At 42.0% G+C, this 20,629-nt stretch overlaps 1 protein-coding gene across 2 annotated transcripts in view; it reads right to left on the bottom strand.

The window, feature by feature from the left end:
• The window catches only part of RELN (reelin), a 311,434-nt gene that overhangs the window by 100,988 nt on the left and 189,817 nt on the right, over positions 1 to 20,629 (bottom strand). For both annotated transcript variants that reach the window (XM_083463882.1, XM_083463883.1), the window contains 5 exons: positions 18,566 to 18,799; positions 17,808 to 17,969; positions 12,200 to 12,436; positions 3,198 to 3,390; positions 344 to 456 (listed from right to left, as the gene is read on the bottom strand). In XM_083463882.1, coding sequence (XP_083320008.1) covers positions 344 to 456; positions 3,198 to 3,390; positions 12,200 to 12,436; positions 17,808 to 17,969; positions 18,566 to 18,799 — 939 coding nt within the window. The remainder of the gene's footprint in view (positions 1 to 343; positions 457 to 3,197; positions 3,391 to 12,199; positions 12,437 to 17,807; positions 17,970 to 18,565; positions 18,800 to 20,629) is intronic.

Here is a 20,629-nt window from a genome sequence, read left to right as displayed (position 1 = left end):
GGTGCCCTTTAAAAACACATGAATTGGCCTCACCAACTAGAAGATTTTGGCCAAACTCATGCTGACACGCCTAAAAAAAAGTTAGTCGCCCTTGCCTTGCAGGATCAAGGTGGGTGTTTCTGATGAGAGCGTATTGTAGACTTATGTCTTTTGTAATAAATGACTTATTTGAAAAACGTAAAATTAATAATATATATATAAATAAAAAAAAAAAGGAAGCTTCCAATAATAGCATGACTGATATAACTCTATAAATGTAATTGGGCCATAAAGGTAATTTGGACAACCCTCATATTTGCATGAAAGACAGCAGGATATGTTCATTAGGAAAAGCAGATATTACCATGTTTTCTGAGGTAAAAGTACTGTGATTCTCCTCCATTTTGTATATTCACTGGAATGGTAGATGCTTGCTGGTGTAAACTCCTGGCAGCTAGGCATACTTGGAAGACATTCCTTAAGGCGGAAAGGGGCGGAGGACAGGACACACAAGAATATCAGGATTAACGTGAAGACATTAAAATTAACTTTTTTAAAAAGGTGTGAAGGTTATTTAACCAATAATATTCACTTCAAGGGAGGGGAACATCAGACTTCCCTCTTTGGTCCTTGAGACGCTACAGAGGCCACACGCCATCCTCAGACACATCCTTTCCCCCCAGGGCTCCCCCCTCATGGCCCTTGCTTCACTTTCTGCTTTTGCTTGGCTGAATTGTCTACTTGAACTTTAATAATAATTTATTCCTTGGCTTGACAAAGGCTTGGGAGGAGTTTGAGAGTGTATAAAAGCTAGCCTCCTTTTGCCTCTGACCCCACCTGCTGATAGTTTGTGCCCCCTTGAAAGTTACCCTGAAGTGAATGTATTCCTCAGGCTGAAATGGGTTCCCAATCCTGCGCTACAATATTTCTGTCATGAATAAAATACATCATAAGGCATCAAAACATTATCCTTTCATCCAGGGATAGACCATTTCTGTTAAGTTGTGGGTGAACATATCAGACGACGCAGCGATTCTTCAAACAGCTCTTGTTTATTCACAGGCCAGAACAGAACTGAAGGGTTCAGCCAGCCTGCTTATACAGAGCTCCACTACAACGCAACTGTAACAACTTCCTGTAACTATCCAATTACTGAACGTCACTTTCAATCCCTTATTTGCATATGTGGACCTGAGTGAAAACTATCTATAGTATCCCCCTGCTGGCCCAGGATGAGAACTTCAGTACATAACAATTTCTAGATTCTCTGGGGCCATTCTATACCTCAGACATTGCTTCTGGGGTCAGCCCTCCCACAGATGGAGCTATAATAAAGTTGGAATTATCCAGTACTGGCAGAATAAAGTTGCCTTGGGGGTTGGATTCATTCCATGTTTCATTGGAATAATACCTGAGCTTCCCCAGAGGTGGTTTTAGGGTAGCAAGACTGGTTTGGCCACACTGGGCACTGCACTACACTACACTGCAGGGGGTGGTACAACAAAACTGTAAAATGGATCACAAGAGACTGGAGGAGGGGGGGCACCAAATTTTAGTGTCACACAGGGCACCACTGAAATTTGAGAGCCCAAAGTCCACCATTGGCATCCTGCAGATGGTGCACAAAATCTAGAAAAACTAAGGCGAATGTAAATCAATAGAACTCAGGGTATTGACTGAGTGCTTGCCCCACAGATGCCTGTGGGGTGTAAATGTGCCTGTTTTTGTCTAGATCGCAGCCCATGAGTTATGTTTTCCTACAGGAAAACTTATTAGGTAATTTTATAATCTGGAAAGGACAAACTGATTAGTTAAGCAGGGGTCAGCAAACTTTTTCAGCAGGGGGCTGGTCCACAGTCCCTCAGACCTTGTGGGGGGCCGGACTATATTTTGGAAAAAAAATACGAACAAATTCCTATGCCCCACAAATAACCCAGAGATGCATTTTAAATAAAAGCACACATTCTACTCATGTAAAAAGATGCTGATTCCCGGACCATCTGTGGGCCGGACTGAGAAGGTGATTGGGCCGGATCCGGCACCTGGGCCTTAGTTTGCCTACCCATGGTTTAAGCTATTGTTTAATAGCAAGCCAAGATAATAAATCTGGTCTGTTTCAATTAACCACAATTTAAACCTAACAAAGATTTGTCTTTTGGCGCACAACAATTGTTAATGCTAAACCGGTAGCATGTGCTTCCGGTCTCTTCCTTATCTCCAAACCAGAGGGAGAGGAGAGGACAGAATGTGTGAACTTGACTTATCAGCAGGCTTGATCACATAATGCTCAATGGGGGGTTAGCTTTATGTCCACACTGTTGCAATGAACCCAAGCAAACCTCAGGCTTGTGCATTCACCTCTCTCCTCCAATGAGGTCTCTGGAAGAGAGATTTCACTAGCATTTATTTTCTGTTTCCTTTCAATTTGGCTTGTCGTGTCATCTGGACAATAGTTTATATAGCAAACTCTGGTCAGTATAACAAGCCAGGTTCAGGAACCACTGTTTGCAGTTGGGCTGTTTTGAAATTAAGCAGAGTGGTGCATGCTCTGGTTATCTCCCACTTGGATTACTGCAATGCACTCTACGTGGGGCTAACTTTGAAGGTGACTTGGAAACTACAACTAATCCAGAATGCGGCAGCTAGACTGGTGACTGGGGGCGGCCGCCGAGACCATATAACACCGGTCTTGAAAGACCTACATTGGCTCCCAGTACGTTTCCAAGCACAATTCAAAGTGTTGGTGCTGACCTTTAAAGCCCTAAACGGCCTCGGTCCAGTATACCTGAAGGAGCGTCTCCACCCCCATCATTCTGCCCGGACGCTGAGGTCCAGCGCCGAGGGCCTTCTGGTGGTTCCCTCATTGCGAGAAGCAAAGCTACAGGGAACCAGGCAGAGGGCCTTCTCGGTAGTGGCGCCTGCCCTGTGGAACGCCCTTCCAGCAGATGTCAAAGCGATAAACAACTACCTGACATTCAGAAGACATCTTAAGGCAGCCCTGCTCAGGGAAGTTTTTAACGTGTGATATTTTACTGTATTTTTGGTTTTTATGGAAGCCGCCCAGAGTGGCTGGGGAGGCCCAGCCAGATGGGCGGGGTATAAATAAATTATTATTATTATTATTGCTACAAGCCAGACAGTGCAACAAGTCCAAGACCAACACACACAGCTTGCGCACATAGTAGTAAACCATGTTTTAGTGTTAAGTGCGAACTTACCTCTTGAACCAGATGCCAAGTAAGACCATGGTTAGTAGAGTATTCCAGCTTCACTTGGTTGTCCATGTGAGGCCTGTACGGCTGCCCACAGCCCATGACCAGGTTGAACTGCAGCATATAGGACGCTCCAATTTGCATAGACTGTGTTTCCACGTAGCGCATGCTAGAAGCTAGCTTAGAGTCTCCTGTAAAACTGGAAGAAATAAGGATTTGCTTTAAAAAATAGTTGAGAAGCAGCAGCTATTCATGACCATGACACTTTTAGTTTAGTTATACCTGTTGTTATTTTTTCTCACAGCATGAAAGTGCATGCTGTGGGCATGAGGAAGTGAAGACCTGTGGTTCAGAAAATTACAAAAAGCAATGAATATTATAGGTCAAGAAAATAATTATCTGGATTCTGTCTGCTGTTGGGTCACTAAGAATGCAGACAAGGAAGAATGCTACACACTAGGAAGTAAAGTGGTAGAAAAAAATGTCTTTAATTTTGAAAGGCTATCTGCTGTTTATTATTAAGTAGAAACCGGGACCACAATAGTGATAAGAAGCAGTTTTACTGAAATAAGTGCTGCATCATTTTGGGTATAAAATCTGTGGTGCCTTTCAGTGAATGAATTATGCTGAATTAGACCATGTCTATTCAGAAGGACGTCCCATTAAATTCAATGGGGCTTTCTCCCAGTTACATTGCGATGACTGCAGTCTCAGGACTCATCTATACAGCTGCAAATAAAACGTTTTGTGTTGTAAAGTGCATTATACAAATGTGACACTAGATGGCAATGGTGAGCTATGGCAAATTCAATATATTTTTCAAACCTTTTTTTTAAAAAAAACCCTTTTCGCAACATTTTTTATATGTGTCTAGATTCCACCTCAGTTAAGTGGAGTTTCCTATCAGCTCTTGAAATCCCCTCCTCTCAGGGTTCTCCCATTTTTGGTACTGGCTTCCACTTTTTCTTCTTACAATTTTCTTCTGGTTATAGTCTGCCTCTTGCTCACTCAGCAGCAATGCCCTTAAACTTCAAACTGCTTGTCCCCTGAGTTTCAGGCTCTGAGACTCAGGAGTCCTGGCAACCACAGGTTCGTTCACTTTAAAATAGTGTGGGACTTTTTTTTCATGGGCGTAGCCAGTGAAAATATTCTGTTCTTCTAAGAGAACAATAGCAGCACTGGGATTAATACTAAAGGGACCTTGGTGCCTAAAATTTAACTCAGCGTGTACCTTTGAGCTTTAGTAGGTTATGTTGAAAAATCAACATTTTAAAAGGAAATATTAAATTGGTTGGGCATTGTTATGCCCCAGAAGCTTAAGAATGCATGCTCTGAACAGCCAGAGTTTGCCCACTTCCTTCCATGTGCTTTGCTGGTCGACAGCTGCCATTTTGGGGCAGAAACCATGGCGTAATGGCCTGGGAATCTGATTCAGAGGCTGAACCGGAGGAACCCCAGCCTGCACAGGAGTCCCCGCCTCCAGGGCCGGCTGAGCTGGGTCCGGGCCTTGGATCTGAAGCGTCTGCACCTGTGCCGGATCCTCAGGAGCAGGTATCAGGTGAATCCACTCTGGCTCCGGAGGGGGTTGAGGACACAGTGCCTACAGGTGAGTCTCCCCCTGGGTCCAGTAACCCTCCAGCCTCTCCTGAGCTGCAGAGGCTCAGGGCAGAGAGGCGGAGGGAACTGGTTTCTCCCAGGAGGAGTGCTCGTCTTAAGGCCAGGAGAGGCAGGTCTCCTGGGGGCCCGGACCGCCCCTGGCCTCAGAGAAGATAACGGCCAGTCAGCCCGGTCCCAGGTTGCGGGAGCAACGTCGTTGAATATCTCCTTCTACCCGGACCCAGACCTGTCCTTCCAGAGTTCCCGTCCCCGCCCGGCTTCCTGCTTCGGACCCTGCCTCGCTCTTTGTGTACTGTTTCCAGACTCGTGACCCAGGACCGGACTTTGACCACGCCAACGGTACCCTTCCCCCCGGGACCAGCAGACATGGAAAGAGGGAGGGGGGAAAAGAGATTGGACAAACAAGAGAGCAGGAGAGATTGGACAAATCTGTTTTCCCGTTGTCTCTCTTTCACTGGTCGGTTGCAGCCATTTTAGGAAGAAACCACTGTGGGTGGAGGGAGAGTCACAGATTAGAAATGTTCCCATAGGAAATTCGGGAAATCGTCAGCTCGTTATGCGAATGCTACCCTAACAAATGAATTCCTGGGGCCTGTATGTACTGCTTGTCTGATAATAAAATAAAAAAAAATCACTCAGGACACACACACACACACACACTTTAATAATGTAAGGCTAAATAAGAATCACATGAGACAAACGGAACAATGAATTTAAAGCAAACACCTTAGGGAAAGGGGGGGGGGGTGTTTTTCCACTGATTCCGATAAGAACAAGCAAACAACACAAGACTGTGAAGCAAGCAACAAGATTAAATCATAAGGATAATGAAAATACTACATGGTTTTAAATGAAAGGATGGGAAACAGGACTGCATTGGACTTAAACAACAGAAAGTCTCGCTCCAACTGCTGCACCATAACTCTTTAAATAATGTTCCTGTTCCTCAGAAAACAGGAAAACTGCAAGATGCACATGAGATCAGAGCTATTTACTTGCTTCAACATCATTCCCCCAAAGCACTGGGACTGGAGAACCCTGATAAAATGATTCCCACTGATTGTAAGCAAGACCTGTCCGTCACAATGGAGCTGCCGGTTCTCTTCTCCTACCTTGGTGTTTTCCTTATATGGTAAGCCAAGTTACATTAGTAAGACACCTGTCTGCAGCATTGTCTGAATTGCTGAGCTGCCACAAAGTGCTTTGGGGGGGGGGAGGGCTGCTTTGAGTCAGGGTGCCTCATACAGACCCTGCTTCACCTCTGAGAAGCTGAAGACCCCCCCCCCCAAAGCTCCTCTGATTGGCTCAGGATTTGGGATTTGTCTGCATCTTCTACGTGGCTAAAATATATCAGGCTGAATAATAAACTGGATTTCTCTGTGTTGGTCAATCCACTATACATTCTTGCCTTCTTATATGTTCATTGCACTGGATATATATCCGGGATGGGTGGGTAGAATAACTTTGATGCCATCTAAGTGCTGGGAATTTCTCCCCCCGCCCCCTCAACTCCTAAATACTAAGAAAGCACAATCTCTTTGTCTCATAGGCCACTGTTAAAGGATCAAAAAAAGATCAAAGAAGGTATGTTATGCAGGGACCATACTGAGTATGATATGCGAAGAGGTGCTTTTTAAAAAACAACCGTACCTTTTCATAGTTTCGTTTTATGCCTACAGATTGCCGGTAGCCATAACTCAGTAGCATTAAAGACACTGACTCTATTCCCTCTCTCATTTCTTCCTTCTGTAATTCTCCAGTGTACCTGCCTACTGCTGATTTTTACTGCTGGATTCCTGACCCCCTCTTCCTTTGTGTGAAAAAAACATATGCTTGGAATCAATTTGAGCACTGTCAGAAGGTAGCCAAATATATTGGCTGCATCATAAAAGAAGAGTGATCAAATGCTCTCCAGAAACAAGGAACCAAGAGAATGTTTGTTATAAACATTCTTCTGGGAAATGAATTCTACTCGTACATTTAATTAAATGATGTGCACACTCAGAAATAGTCAACTTCTGTGGGTATTCCCAAAGTAATCAGTCCACCTGCAAGCACTGTAGACTAATTGGCACATGTGGGGATAATAGCATGCGTAAATGTACAGGGACTTTCATAACCACTGCACTTTTGAATCCATGACTTTCAATAACAATGGAAACCCCTGTGAATACAGATAAATTGTTGTTGGACAAATCGAGCATGTTAACATAAGAGATTGCAGATTCCCACAGTCAACCTTGTCGTTTTGCCTCAGAAGATAGCAAAGTTTTTATAACAGGGAGGTGGTCTTTTTGGTCATGTCTGATTCACCTTGCCTTAACCTCTAAGGACCTCAATACATATGTGAAATTTCATATATGGAATTTCACACAAGTAATAGGACCAGCATCCATGGAGGTCCATCATCCAGAAACACTGGATGGGAGTGTGAAAATGCTTTTCTGTATTTAGCAGATTAGCCATTAACGCAAGGGGGAAATCTGAATTAGGATACCATTGTGAACCATTAGTAGTAGCCATGGTTACTACCACCTAGCTCTTTTTAGGAAAAGCTGAGCCACCGTCAACGTAGATCACTGCAGCTATTGGATGTACTGATACACAAATCTGATTTCTTCGGAGACTCATTCATTCATTCTTTCATTCATTGCTATTGTAATAGATTTATACAAATCTCTATGCAAATGCTCACAGAACTTTAAGATTAACATGTGCCTCCCCACGTAAGGAAATTGGAAATAATTCCAGTGTGACTTTGTACAAACCTAAGTTATTACTTCATATATACGTCCAGCCACTTTTGATTGATGGGGTCTGTGTGGAGAGGGTAACAACGTTCAGATTTTTGGGCATTGAATTACAAGAGGATCTGTCCTGGAGTGTCAACACAAGGGGGCTTGTGAAGAAGGCGCAGCAGAGACTGTACTTTTTGAGAATACTAAGGAAAAACCATCTTCCGCAAAAACTGCTGCTTGCCTTCTATCACTGTGCCATTGAGAGCGTGCTCACTTATGGCTTATGTGTGTGGTACGGAAGCTGTACTACCCAGGACAGGATGGGGTTGTGCAGGGTTGGTAAGGCAGCGGAGAGCATTGTTGGCTGCCCACTCTCCACCTTAGAGCAGATTTATGCCACAAGGTGCCATAGAAAGGCACTGGACATAGTAAAAGATCCATCGCATCCTGGTCACTGTCTCTTCGAGCTCTTGCCGTCGGGACGGAGATACAGGACGATGAAGACAAGAACGAGCCGTCTTAAGAACAGCTTCTTCTCCAGAGCGATCTCGGCCCTGAATGGGAAGCCCGGACTTTGAAAGTCATCTAATCTCCCTTGCTGTATTATACTGTATTGTTTAATTAGTGTTTTTATGGAGCAGTCAAGTAATTTCGTTGTCCCCGAAGGGGGCAATGACAATAAAGATATTATTATTATTATTATTATATTATTATATGCCTACAGTAACAGGAAAAACCACAGCCCTTATCCACTGTGTATAGTTCAACCACTCTAGTTTTCAAAGGTGATCTGGGCTGTTCATATTATTATTATTATTATTATTATTATTATTATTATTATTACCACCACCACCAAATATTGGTCTAAATGTTAATGGATAATTAATGGAACAAGTTACTTTATAGTTTGAGCTAATTTCCATCCCTTAAGCAGCAGTAAAGGAGAGGAAATACTTTAGTGGAAAAAATATATAAAAGCTTTTATAAATGCCAGAGCTTAAATCTTGAAGCAGAAATAGATTCTGCTTTACAAATTCCTGTCGACAAAGGGAAACCCACCATATAATTATAAGCATTCCCCCCCCCCTCTCTTGAAATTGTGCTTTAAGATGACATGGTGTAAAATGATTTATAGCATATTGACTACAGTTCTTCTAATGAAAAAGCAATTGTCAGAGTTCTCCCAGGAGAACACTCTTCATGCCATAGCAATCCATGCTCATGGAAAGTCATGAGTTAGAAAATGAGAAGCAAATGGACTCACAGCTGGGAGAAGCCAACAATAATTAATTTAACTACCAGCCATTTGCACAGACCTGATATAAGTAAAAAATTTCCCTTGAGACATGCAAGGTCAGGGAAGGGAATAGTTCACATCTCACAAAGCACCCAAAGAATATTTATACAGCCCAATAATTTAAGTGCGCACAATGCTTTTCTGTCCAATTCAGCAGTAATCAACCAAGAAGAGGAGGCTGCAGAGTAATTAGCACTGTAGTTTCTTGTTTGGACTTACAGGGGGAGCGGGGGAACCAAAAGAAGAAAAGAAGAAAAAACAAGAAAAGAACTTTTACCTTGCCACCTAATAAAAAAAAGCCCATCAAAAAAATCCCCACATATGCTGTGCCAATCTAAGGAGACCAGAGGAAAAGCAATGGCATTAAAGGCCTTTCATGCCAACTCTTTGATGAAAATGATGCAAACAGTTTGGGCATGGCCATGTTGTTTCATTTTAATGAGCAGTGAGTACTTCCATTGTCCTTATTAAAGTGGTTAATGCAGTTTCAACAGCCTCATTATCACTGCCAAAGCACATTTTACGTTGTTCTCGCAGCCAAGTCAACTCCTTTTAGTTTGAGAGGTGATCAGAAAGTCAAATCAGACTGTTCAAAATCTACTTGTTAATAAAAGTCCTGGCGTGTTAGTCCTGGGTGCCCTTGGGCCAACAGTTCTATTATATACTGTTTTCTCATAATCACAATGATTCCAGTTTCTCAAAGCAAATTATTCATTATATAGCAAATCCATAGCAGGGGGGGGGGGATCTTGATTAGAGATGGATGAACGTTTACTGGGTGGTTTGGTGAAAGCAGAAAAATAAAGTTCTTGTAATCAGGCTTGGAGCCTTCATGTTTGAATCAGGATAACTTTCAACTTTATTTGAACAGATGCTGACAATTAATGGAAAATAACTTTTCACCATACCAGTCCTAATGCATTAGTAATACTAGTACATAAAGTTTATGCTAATTCATATGCAAGTGCATTATGAAATAAAACCTTCAAAGGCAACTGAAACATAGCTTAATAAAACTGATTCTTTCCATTGGTGCATTATACTGCTTTGGTTCATAATAATAATATCTTAAGTACTGGATCCACAATTAGTCTTGATCAGGGGTCATCAAGTTTTACCTCACCTGGGCCAGTTCACTCCCGTGGAGATCACTCTGTGGGCCGGATTGCATCTGCGCAGACGCGATTTCCGGTGCCATGGAAGCGAGTCCGTGCTACGCCGGTTTAGCGCAGCACACAGGGATTCGCTGAGTGGGCGGCTTGGTTCAGGGGCGGCTCCTGGGCCGTTTAAACGACCCCCGTGGGCCGCTTGTTGCCAACCCCTGGTCTAGATGCAAGTAGTCATGCCTAATGTGAAACTCCACTGATTTCAGTGTGTCTACTTTAGGCATGACAAGCCCATCTGGGTCTAACCCTACATTCCAGTGTGAAAGAACCTATCTGTATAACACACACATATTTCCTCCCCAGAAGTACTATTCATTGGGTCTTACTCACACTCCTCAGTAAATAAAACAAGCATAGTCTCATACATGGAAATATCCATTCAGAAGTTATTTACTTACTTACTTACTTACTAAGAAACCCTCCCATACAAAGCAGCTTTCAACTTTGTAATCTCTCACTTTCGCTTTACGGAAGTACCAGTGTCCTCACGACAGATCACCCTTTATTCAATAGATTCACTCTTGTCATAAAATTCACAAGAAATGCATGTGATGAGAATGTTCGTAAGTGGAAAAAATGAATAAGGGTTAAAGGTACTTTGCATAGAAAAACAAACATTTCTTTGCGTGCCTTCTCCACCAGAGGTCCAGAGGGTGGCAACACGAGAACGGACCTTTTTTGCAGTGGCCCCCCATATGTGGGATGCTCTCCCCAGGGAGGCTGGCCTTGCGCCTTCATCTTTAGGTGCCAGGCAGAAACGTTTCTCTTTGACCAGGCCTATAATATTCTATGTCCTTTGAAATTTGTTTGTGGGAAGGGGGTCTTCTTATTCTTATTGTGTAATTGGTGTTCTCATTTTGTAATTTTGTATTTTTATATTTTGAACTGCCCTGTAATCTTTGAATGAAGGGCAGAATAAAAATAAAAATAAATAAAAACCCCTAATATGCATTCTGCATATCGTTGTCACAGTCCATCTTTACAATGTACAGTAATGCACTGGAAAGCATTACGGATGTGGTTCGATAACTGATCTGCCACTGCGATACTCCAATATGTAGTGTGGCATGGAACTGTAGGGTGTCATACAATTGCAGTGTAGGGAATTGCTGGTGCTGCAACAGCAACACACAACAGAGTAGCATTAAAAAAACCACTAATGTGAAATACAGAACTAAGAGCAGAAGTAGAGCTATGGCAAAACAAGAGACAATTCCCTGAACACCATTCTATAGGTGATTTGGGGCACCAAGAAGCCTGCTATACTGGCAAAATAGGACCTATCTGATATGCAGTAACAGGATTTTGTAATGAGACAGCAGCTGACAAGTAGATATTACATATCCCACACTACAGGGATGTTGGCTAAAAAACACTGGGGGGAAATATTCATGGGAGTGGGTTTATGAGTTTTCCATACAGAGACCATTTTATATCTGAAAACTGCTGGGAACTTATCCAGCCACAGTGAAAACCTTTCAAAACTCATTGGATTCAATGGGGGTAGAGAGATAAATAGGTGTTTAACTGTCCCATTACATTGCTAGACCTTATAAGTGCTTAGATTTGGCTAGATCATATATCCCTTGAATAGAATTGTTGTGAGATAGGTCCTGCTAAATACAAAAGATTAAGTAGCTACACAGAAAACTCTTTATCAATTGTGTTTTAAGTGTGTCCTCTAATCACGTTATGTCCCATCTCTCTGCCTTAATTTGCATAAATTAATTAATGTAACTGAAGGAAATGAGAGCAGCTAATTATTCTTTAATTTACATCAGCGATCAGTTCAGGATAAACTTCCAACATGTTGCAGGCAAAGAAACCATGTGAGCACAGGCTCACCATCAAGAATAAATCACATTGCATTGCAGTGTAAAATTTACCCCTCATTACATATAGGTCAACGAACACATTGTTGTTCATGTTATGTGCCCAGGGGAAAATTCTAATGAACAACAAGTAAGAAGAGAGTCATCTGCAGAAATCAATTAGACCTTTTCTACACTCATTAGGATACTTAGAAACATGCTCTATTATCCTCTTTACTTAAAGATTTATATCCATATCCTAAGCGTATTTGAGAGCAGGTTTTTACATGATATTAAGTTCTGCTGAGTTTACTGGGGCTTCTACTCAAGTAAGTGAATGTAAAAATGAAACTTCACACCAAAAACCCGAAATACTCACCAGAGTGTCCAGTCATGGCCACAGTATGGCTGAACATTTCCCAAGTAAAATCCAAGAGACTGAGTAACTTCCACCAAGTTAGTGAAGTCTAGGCTAATACTGTTGAAAAGTACAGAAGTCATGATGATTTCATCAATCGCCCACACGTCCTCGCCTTGAGAAGAATGATATGGCTGCCACCATCGGAACTGAATGCCAAACTGCCTTGCATCTTCTGGTAGCTCCACTGAAATTATTCTTAAAACAAACAAACAAAATGAACTTATTGAAACTGCCATGGTAGAGAAACCTCTTAAATGGTTCTACAAAGCCGATGTCTTTGCATGAGGCCCCTTCATATTTTCCTTCCAATCCCTCCTAAAAACAAACCTCCGTTGATTGCCGTTCTGTTGTCTATTCCTGCTCTGATTCTTATCCCCTATTGTGACCCAAGTCTAAATAGGTATAGCTGCTTTTGCTCATGTTTTATCACTTGCTACCCCATGTGTTTTTCTCCCTCCCTCCTTTCCCCACTATTAAAATTCAGATTGCAAGTTCCTTTTGGCAGGGGCCCTTTCCCCTAATTAATTCTGTGAAATTCAGTGTACACTGACTGCCCTGCAAGGTTGCTATTACTGAGGTTAGTAATATTATACAAGACTACTAAACCAAATGTCGTTATGGTAAGGACAAAGCAAACCTTGGTGGAAAGATTACAATTCAAAGCTAAATAAATTCGAAATAAGCAGAGTTAGAGGAGAGCGGAGTGAAAAATGCAAGTGATAAAATGTGAATGGCAGAAAGCAGAATTATGTACTAGCTTAAAGCAAATGGCAAAGAATTAGAGTCTTCTCTTGTAGTGTATCACCAGGAAAAGGTAGCTGGCACACATTCAAGAGGTCTCTGGAGATCAATAAATTATGATAGTAAGTAAGATATAGCCAGTAGGTGGGCTGCACTGAATTCTTTAGGAGAACATATTTATGGTGCAGTATATAATTTTATATTAGCTGTCTGAATTTCAACAGGCACAACTAGCACTTTGGGTGTCTAAATCATCCCAGTTATCCATACGGTGGATGTACAATAGCTCCAGGAATATATTTGTTGGAAAAGACTGTCAAAACATATTTAAACAAAACTTGTTTGATCAAATGTGCATGAAGGGGGAGTTTCTTACAGCGCAAGGTTTCCCTGAGCTACATTATACTTACTTTTCCAGGCAACCATTGCTAAACTTTGGAACAGGCCTACACAAAAATGGCCAATGTTTCCACAGGAGAAAAATGCAACTTCACTTTTTTTCTATAGCAGTTTAACATGTTAAAAGCTCTTCATATGCATAGATAATTCCCAATAATTGTTACAGCTCTTTTAAGGTAAGCCAAAATGACAGTTATTATTATCACCATACAGCAGACCAAGTATAAGCAACTCTTGCCATCTCTAGAACAGATTGCTAGCTGCAGTCAGGGCCCTACTAGACATTACATAGCATTTTCCATGAGTTTTAAAAACCAAAAGCAGGCTTGGCAAGATGGCAATCTGAACAAAGGAAGGTCATGTGAAGAGAGGCTGCTCTACTTTCCCCCTCATATAATTGTCACTGCAAAAATGACCCACAAGCCATTTTCTCATCCATGGGGAAGGGGAAGACATGAGGTCTCCCCCCAGCAGGTGGGAAAGTAGCCTAGAGGATGGATTTTTAATTTTTACAAATATCATGACAGGGGAAAGGGTTAATCAGCCCCTTGCCCCTTCTTGCTCGTCTTCTGTTAATTATTGCTTCCCAAGCTAATTTCCCACTCAAGTAAATGCTTTTTGGGAAAAGACATGGAACTCTAGGTCATGTCTCTGTAGAGGAAAAAAACAAACCCTTTATGCTAGAATCATTCCAAAAGCTGAATTAAAAACCTTTTGTCCGCTTTACTGCCCCCAGTGTCTTTGGCTACAGCATGTAGCACATGTTATATTCCTTCATTAAACAATTTATTTCTCCATTTGTTTTCATCATAGCACTGACATAACGGTAGACCCAACTGCAGTATTTCTGGAGGAACGATCCCTGGAAAATACTCATTTCTCTAAAACATAAAAATGAACTCCCATCAGAGGATGAGATTGTGTGCAGTTTTGTACTGCTCATGCGTTTCTTTTGCCAGCCTACCACCGTCTTCAAGGCCACTTGATTTCTCGTGACAGCTGTGACAACAAAACCTGTACTTGACAAACTGTGAAGAAAATTAAGAATAATATCGAATTTCCAGGAGCAATTACAGTACACAGCTACAGGGAGCATACATTAATTGCCATGGCAATGACATCTTTGTGAATGTTCCATAAATCAATAACAGCAGATGCCCACATGCAACACGCAAGGTGAGATGTGTGGCAGGACAGCATAAGGAGCATTTGTCTCCATCAATGTACAATTAAATACTGGCAAAAAATGCTTTCAGTATATTTCTGCTGAGTCTCTCTGTGTGTTTTCTTATTTTTTTCTTCAAAGAAAACCTGTAAGTTGGCATAAGTGACTGGCGGTGGGGAATGAATTCATACATTTAGCATCGTGCTCCTCCTTTCCCCCTTGTATGGGCCTTATAATTACCTGAGGTATGTGCTGTTACGTTGCTCTTTGATTTTTCACATACATGCAAAACCTCTTTGCATCTTCACTCATGGCAAATAACAGCACTTTCAGAATGTGCTTGCTAAGCTGCCTTTGTGAATCTTAATATATGCACTCAAAGTATCTTGTGATATCACATTTATTCTTGCAGACAGAATGTGCTAACTGATTAACAAGAAGAAGTCAGATGGAACAAGTGACTTTGGAAGTGCTGGAAAAATTAATCCAGAAACAGTGGTTCTAAGGAACAAGAACAGGAGTCCTAATATTTTCTAAATACCCATGGGCATGCCTCTACAAAAGAAGAATTTACATCAGAATTGGTCTGAAAGACAAATTAACCAGCTGATATACTCTGCCATCACTTAAACTCACTGCCACCACACCTCTCCCTCTCCAGGTAAGCAGCACCAGCCAGGTTCCAGGAGGATGTTGCTCCAACCCACCAAGTGAGCCACTTCTGATCTCCTGACATGTATGTATACATAGATTTGTAATGCCTTAAACGGCTCAGGACCGCAATACCTCAAGGACTGCCTCTTTCCATATGAACCTACCCGGACCCTGAGATCATCTTCTGAGGCCCTTCTTCATATGCCTCCTGCCCAAGAGGTCCAAGAATGGGCCTTCTCTGCAGTGGCTCCCTGTCTGTGGAATGCTCTCCCTAGGGAAGTTTCCCTGGTGCCTTCATTGTACACCTTTAGGCGCCAGGCAAAAACATTCCTTTGTAACCAGGCCTCTGGTTGATCTGATTGAAATCCTATGCCCTTTTAAAGTGTGGGATTTTGGGGGGAGAGGGTTATTGGGTTGTTTTATTATATATTTTGTGTTTTTATATTATGATTTTGTTCTGTGAAGCACCCTGAGACCTTCAGGTATAGGGTGGTAAAGGTAAAGGGACCCCTGCCCATTAGGTCCAGTCGTGGCCGTCTCTGGGGTTGCGGCGCTCATCTCGCTTTATTGGCCGAGGGAGCCGACGTACAGCTGCCGGGTCATGTGGCCAGCATGACTAAGCCGCTTCTGGTGAACCAGAGCAGTGCACGGAAATGCTGTTTACCTTCCCGCTGGAGGGGTACCTATTTATCTACTTCTACTTTGATGTGCTTTCGAACTGCTAGGTTGGCAGGAGCAGGGACCGAGCAACGGGAGCTCACCCCGTTGCTGGGATTTGAACCGCCGACCTTCTGATCAGCAAGTCCTAGGCTCTGTGGTTTAACCCACAGTGCCACCCGCATCCCTCCTATAGGGTGGTACATAAGTCCATAAATAAATAAATAAATAAATAAGGCTTACTTTTAAACAGACAAAGGAATCCAGTACTGAAGTGTAATTGTACATTGCTCCTGGCAATGTTATCCAATGAAGATAGATGTGCAGGTAAAGGTAAAGGGACCCCTGACCAATAGGTCCAGTCGCGGACGACTCTGGGGTTGCGGCACTCATCTCGCTTTACTGGTCAAGGGAGCCAGCGTACAGCTTCTGGGTCATGTGGCCAGCATGACTAAGCCACTTCTGGCGAACCAGAGCAGCACATGGAAACGCCATTTACCTTCCCCCCAGAGCGGTACCTATTTATCTACTTGCACTTTGGCATGCTTTCAAACTGCTAGGTTGGCAGGAGCAGGGACCGAGCAACGGGAGCTCACCCCGTCACGGGGATTCGAACCACCGACCTTCTGATCGGCAAGCCCTAGGCTCTGTGGTTTAACCCACAGCACCACAGGATAACTATTCCAATAAAGCCCAAAGTTACTCTGAGTTTAACCCAGCAGCAATTCTGACTATCAAACAGGGAAGTCAAGAAATACCCAGCCAGTCCCCTCTCTGATGACCTGCCACTGCAGGCAAAGACTAGCTGTAGACCTTTGACCCATAAGTTTGCTAGGTGACCTTGGACTGGTCACTCTATCTTCATCTAACCTACCTCAAAGGATTAATGTGAGGATAAAGGTGAGGAAGAACCATGTACACACAGCCTTGAGTTCCCGGGATGAAAGGCAGGATAGAGAGCAAATGAATAAATAAATAAATAAAGCTGCCTCTTGTTGTGGAATCCATTATACAAAGAATTCAGTGGAAAAGGTACATGAAACTATATAGATATACTGGCAGCCGCTTTCCTTAATTCATACATTATACATAACATGGAAAATACGTCTAGAATGGAAGTCCCACTTTCAGGAAGGAAATGAAATTCTAAAATCCTCATCACTATCATTATTACCACGCATTGAACAGGGAAAGAAGAGTTGTTACCAGATTGCTCTGGGAAGGTACAAGGGCATGACGAGGGGAACTAGGTGTGGGCTCTATGTAGTAAAACCCTTAAATACTGTATTGCATAATGGGACTGAGGCATAATTGTATGAGAATAAGGCTCACCAAAATGAAAGGGACATAATTCTGAGTAGGCATGTATAGGTGGCTTTGACTGTAGTATACAGTGGAACCTCAGGTTACATACGCTTCAGGTTACACACTCCGCTAACCCAGAAATAGTACCTTGGGTTAAGAACTTTGCTTCAGGATGAGAACAGAAATCGTGCTCCGGCGGCACGGTGGCAGCAGGAGGCCCCATTAGCTAAAGTGGTGCTTCAGGTTAAGAACAGTTTCAGTTTAAGAATGGACCTCCGGAACGAATTAAGTACTTAACCCGAGGTACCACTGTATTATACTCAATTGCTGATATTGTTTCCAAAATATGTAGCCTTTCATTACATATACAGTTAATCCATAAATATCTAAGGAGCAGCCACATTCTCAAATAATATTAAATTCAAAACATGAGAAGGGTAGAAAAAACCCCACAACAATGAAGGTAATTTGCACAACTGCAGCGATAGTGTATTTTCAATTCAACCAAGAACTCCTACTAAACCGAGTCTGTCAAAATCATCTTAAGTACAAGTGCTTCGTCTTAAGTGTGTTATGGATGGGGCTGTAGACAACCAACACTTAACTGGGGGTGCACATCATTCTCCATAAAAATGACTGTTGTACCTTGGCTCATGGTAGTTGAGATAGGAATAATGTTCCAGCAGTTTCCACGTAATCCCATTGTCATATGAATAGTGCAGCAATACTCCTTCTCCAGGCTGATCAGGCGCTTTGCAGGTACTCAGGACGGATTTGCTTCCAAGCCTTAAGGTGAACTGGAGGAACCTAGATAACAAGGGCATGGATCGTTGTAAATTGCAATTTATACAGCACTCTCGTCCTAGAACTGTGGTTGTTTTTTTAATCTTAAAAATCTAGACAAGCCAAGGCAAACAAAATTTATAGGGTCTTTGTGAAGCTGAAATTGTTTATTCAGTCCAGCAATGCAATGCGGAATATATTGTTTTAAAATGCCAATCATTATTGCCTTCAATTATTTATTAGGAACCGGAGGGGTGGAGGAGATATCGAATGGATCTAATCAGCTGCCACAAGCTGTCAAAATAAATATAACCTCATAAATTATTAATTAGCACTTGGCTCCAACACTCACTTTTGATATTAATGCCGCATGTTTGCAAACTCAGGCATACAATAGTTGCCCCCAAATGTATTAAATACTTAGTGCTGCAGATAAAGCAAATGAATTTTAAAATTAAATTTCACACAACCAAAATCAAATAAGAAGTATATTAAGAAACTAGTAACATGTTAGATCAATTTTCTCTATTGGAGGCTGCGAGTTTTAATACATGATACCTCAGGCTCTCTGGATCCTGTGTTGTAACTTCAATGTGTTATTTCCATTTATTTCGATTTACCTGGACTGTGAGCTGTCAAGGAAGGAAGTGATAAGCTGACGCCTCCCGTCTTTGTTAAAAACCAAGGCTTTGCCACTTGCTAGGACTCCACAACCAAAACTTATTTCAGCACCACGGATAGAGTAAAAATTGTGATACGAAGAAAGCCTAGAATTGCCAAAACTCTCAGATATAAACATAGGAAAGGTCTGGGAGGCCATTTCACATGCGGGCCCTGAAAAGCCGGGATCACATCTGTAATAAAACATAAGAATTTTACGTTCAGCTAAATATTATAGGTATTATAAAGCTCAAGTCATGGAACGTGCAAGATCAAGTAATGGATAAAGTCAGATGTCTTCAGACATAACAACCATAATGCTGTATAAAACTTCAAAAAATTAAATTAAGTCTACCCAGTTACCATTCCTCTTCAGTTTTAAATCTCTACAAATATTTTTTTTAAAGCACATTCAAACATTCTTTTGCTAAACTGCAGAAATCCTGTCCCAAGACAACAAAACTCTTCTACTTGACAGTAATACCTATTTATTGCAGTGGAATTTATTATAGGGCAGTCTGTCCTCTGCCTTGCCCAGGCTAAAATAACATAGGGCAGGAATTCCAAAAATCCAAGAAGCTGTGTTATATGTTATAACAGCAACTAGATTAGGGAAAGGAAACTGAATGGTCAAAATAAAAACATAACAGCAGAGAGAGAAATGTAATACAGTGGTACCTTGGTACTCAAACGCCTTGGTAGTCAAATGCCGAAAGACCGGAAGTGTTTCGGTTTTCGAACATTTTTTGGAAGCTGAACATCCGATGCAGCTGTTGGCTATTGTTTCTGGGGCTCCTGCACCAATCAGAAGCCGTGCCTTGGTTTTTGTACATTTCAGAAGTCAAATGGACTTCTGGAAGGGATTAAGTTTGGCACTTTTGTTTTTGCTAGCTATTTTGCATTTTTGTTTTTGAGGCTTTTTTGGTTAATCTGTTTTTGTGACTGTGTGGAACCCAATTCAGCTACTGATTGATTGTGTGACTGCGGAAATGAATAAAAGCCCCTCCATCCAAACAATGACTATCATCAGTGCAGGTAAGAAAAAAAAATTAATTTTAATTTTTATCATCTACAATACTATCTTATTTATTTTATATTACAGTATATTGATTATTGCTTTCAATTTATGGATCAGTGGTCTTGTTAGATAGTAAAATTCATGTTAAATTGCTGTTTTAGGCTTTTTTTAAAAAAGTCTGGAATGGATTAATCCATTGTGCATTACTTTCTCTGGGAAAGCGCGACTTGGTTTTGGAACGCTTTGGTTTTGGAAAGGACTTCCGGAATGGATTAAGTTTGAGAACCAAGGCACCACTGTACAGGTATGAAAACAGGAATCCCTGCCTTCATTGTTCTCTCTGTGTCCCACTGTCTCTTCTCCAGCAAACCATAAGCTGTAACTCCAAGGTTCGTTCCTAGGTTTATAGTTCATAGTTTGTCTGGAGGAAACACAGCACTGCAGCAGCAGGAGGACTGGGGGAAGAACGCGATGGCTCTAGACTCCTCTCCAGGAACCCGAACCCTTCTGAGTTCACACTAAGCTGTGGTATGGCTTAGCATGATGTGGAAGTCAGCTCTCTGTTGACATGGCTTGGTACATCCCAAGTGCAACAAATAATAGCCCTACCCACACCCAACTGGTGTCATTCATAGTCCTTTGGATGTGTGGGCAGAAATAGGTTCACACTTCCGGTCTGACCCAAAACAAAGCAAGTTGCTAGAAGTGTTTCATGGGAACACTCTGAAAAAGTCAATTTTTTAAAAAGGGTTCAATGGAACACCTGAGATAACCTTACTTTGCCACTCACTAACCTTTTTTGCACAAAGCACTTAGGGAATGGTAGGGGTAACATATGGCAGAGGACCCATTATTTTTTTTGCGGTTGGGAATCATGGGAAATTCCGAGCTTTCATGATCCCCATGGGAATCATGGGAAATTCCGAGCTTTCATGATCCTCAGCTGCAAATGACAGCTCCACGGCCAAGGAGAGGCATGGCCTCATTTCTGCTTGTGACTGACACC

Source organism: Podarcis liolepis (genome assembly GCF_965112155.1).
Source record: "Podarcis liolepis genome assembly, chromosome: 10".
In the NCBI taxonomy this organism is placed as follows: Eukaryota; Metazoa; Chordata; class Lepidosauria; order Squamata; family Lacertidae; genus Podarcis; species Podarcis liolepis.
This window is presented reverse-complemented; position numbering and strand designations above follow the sequence as displayed.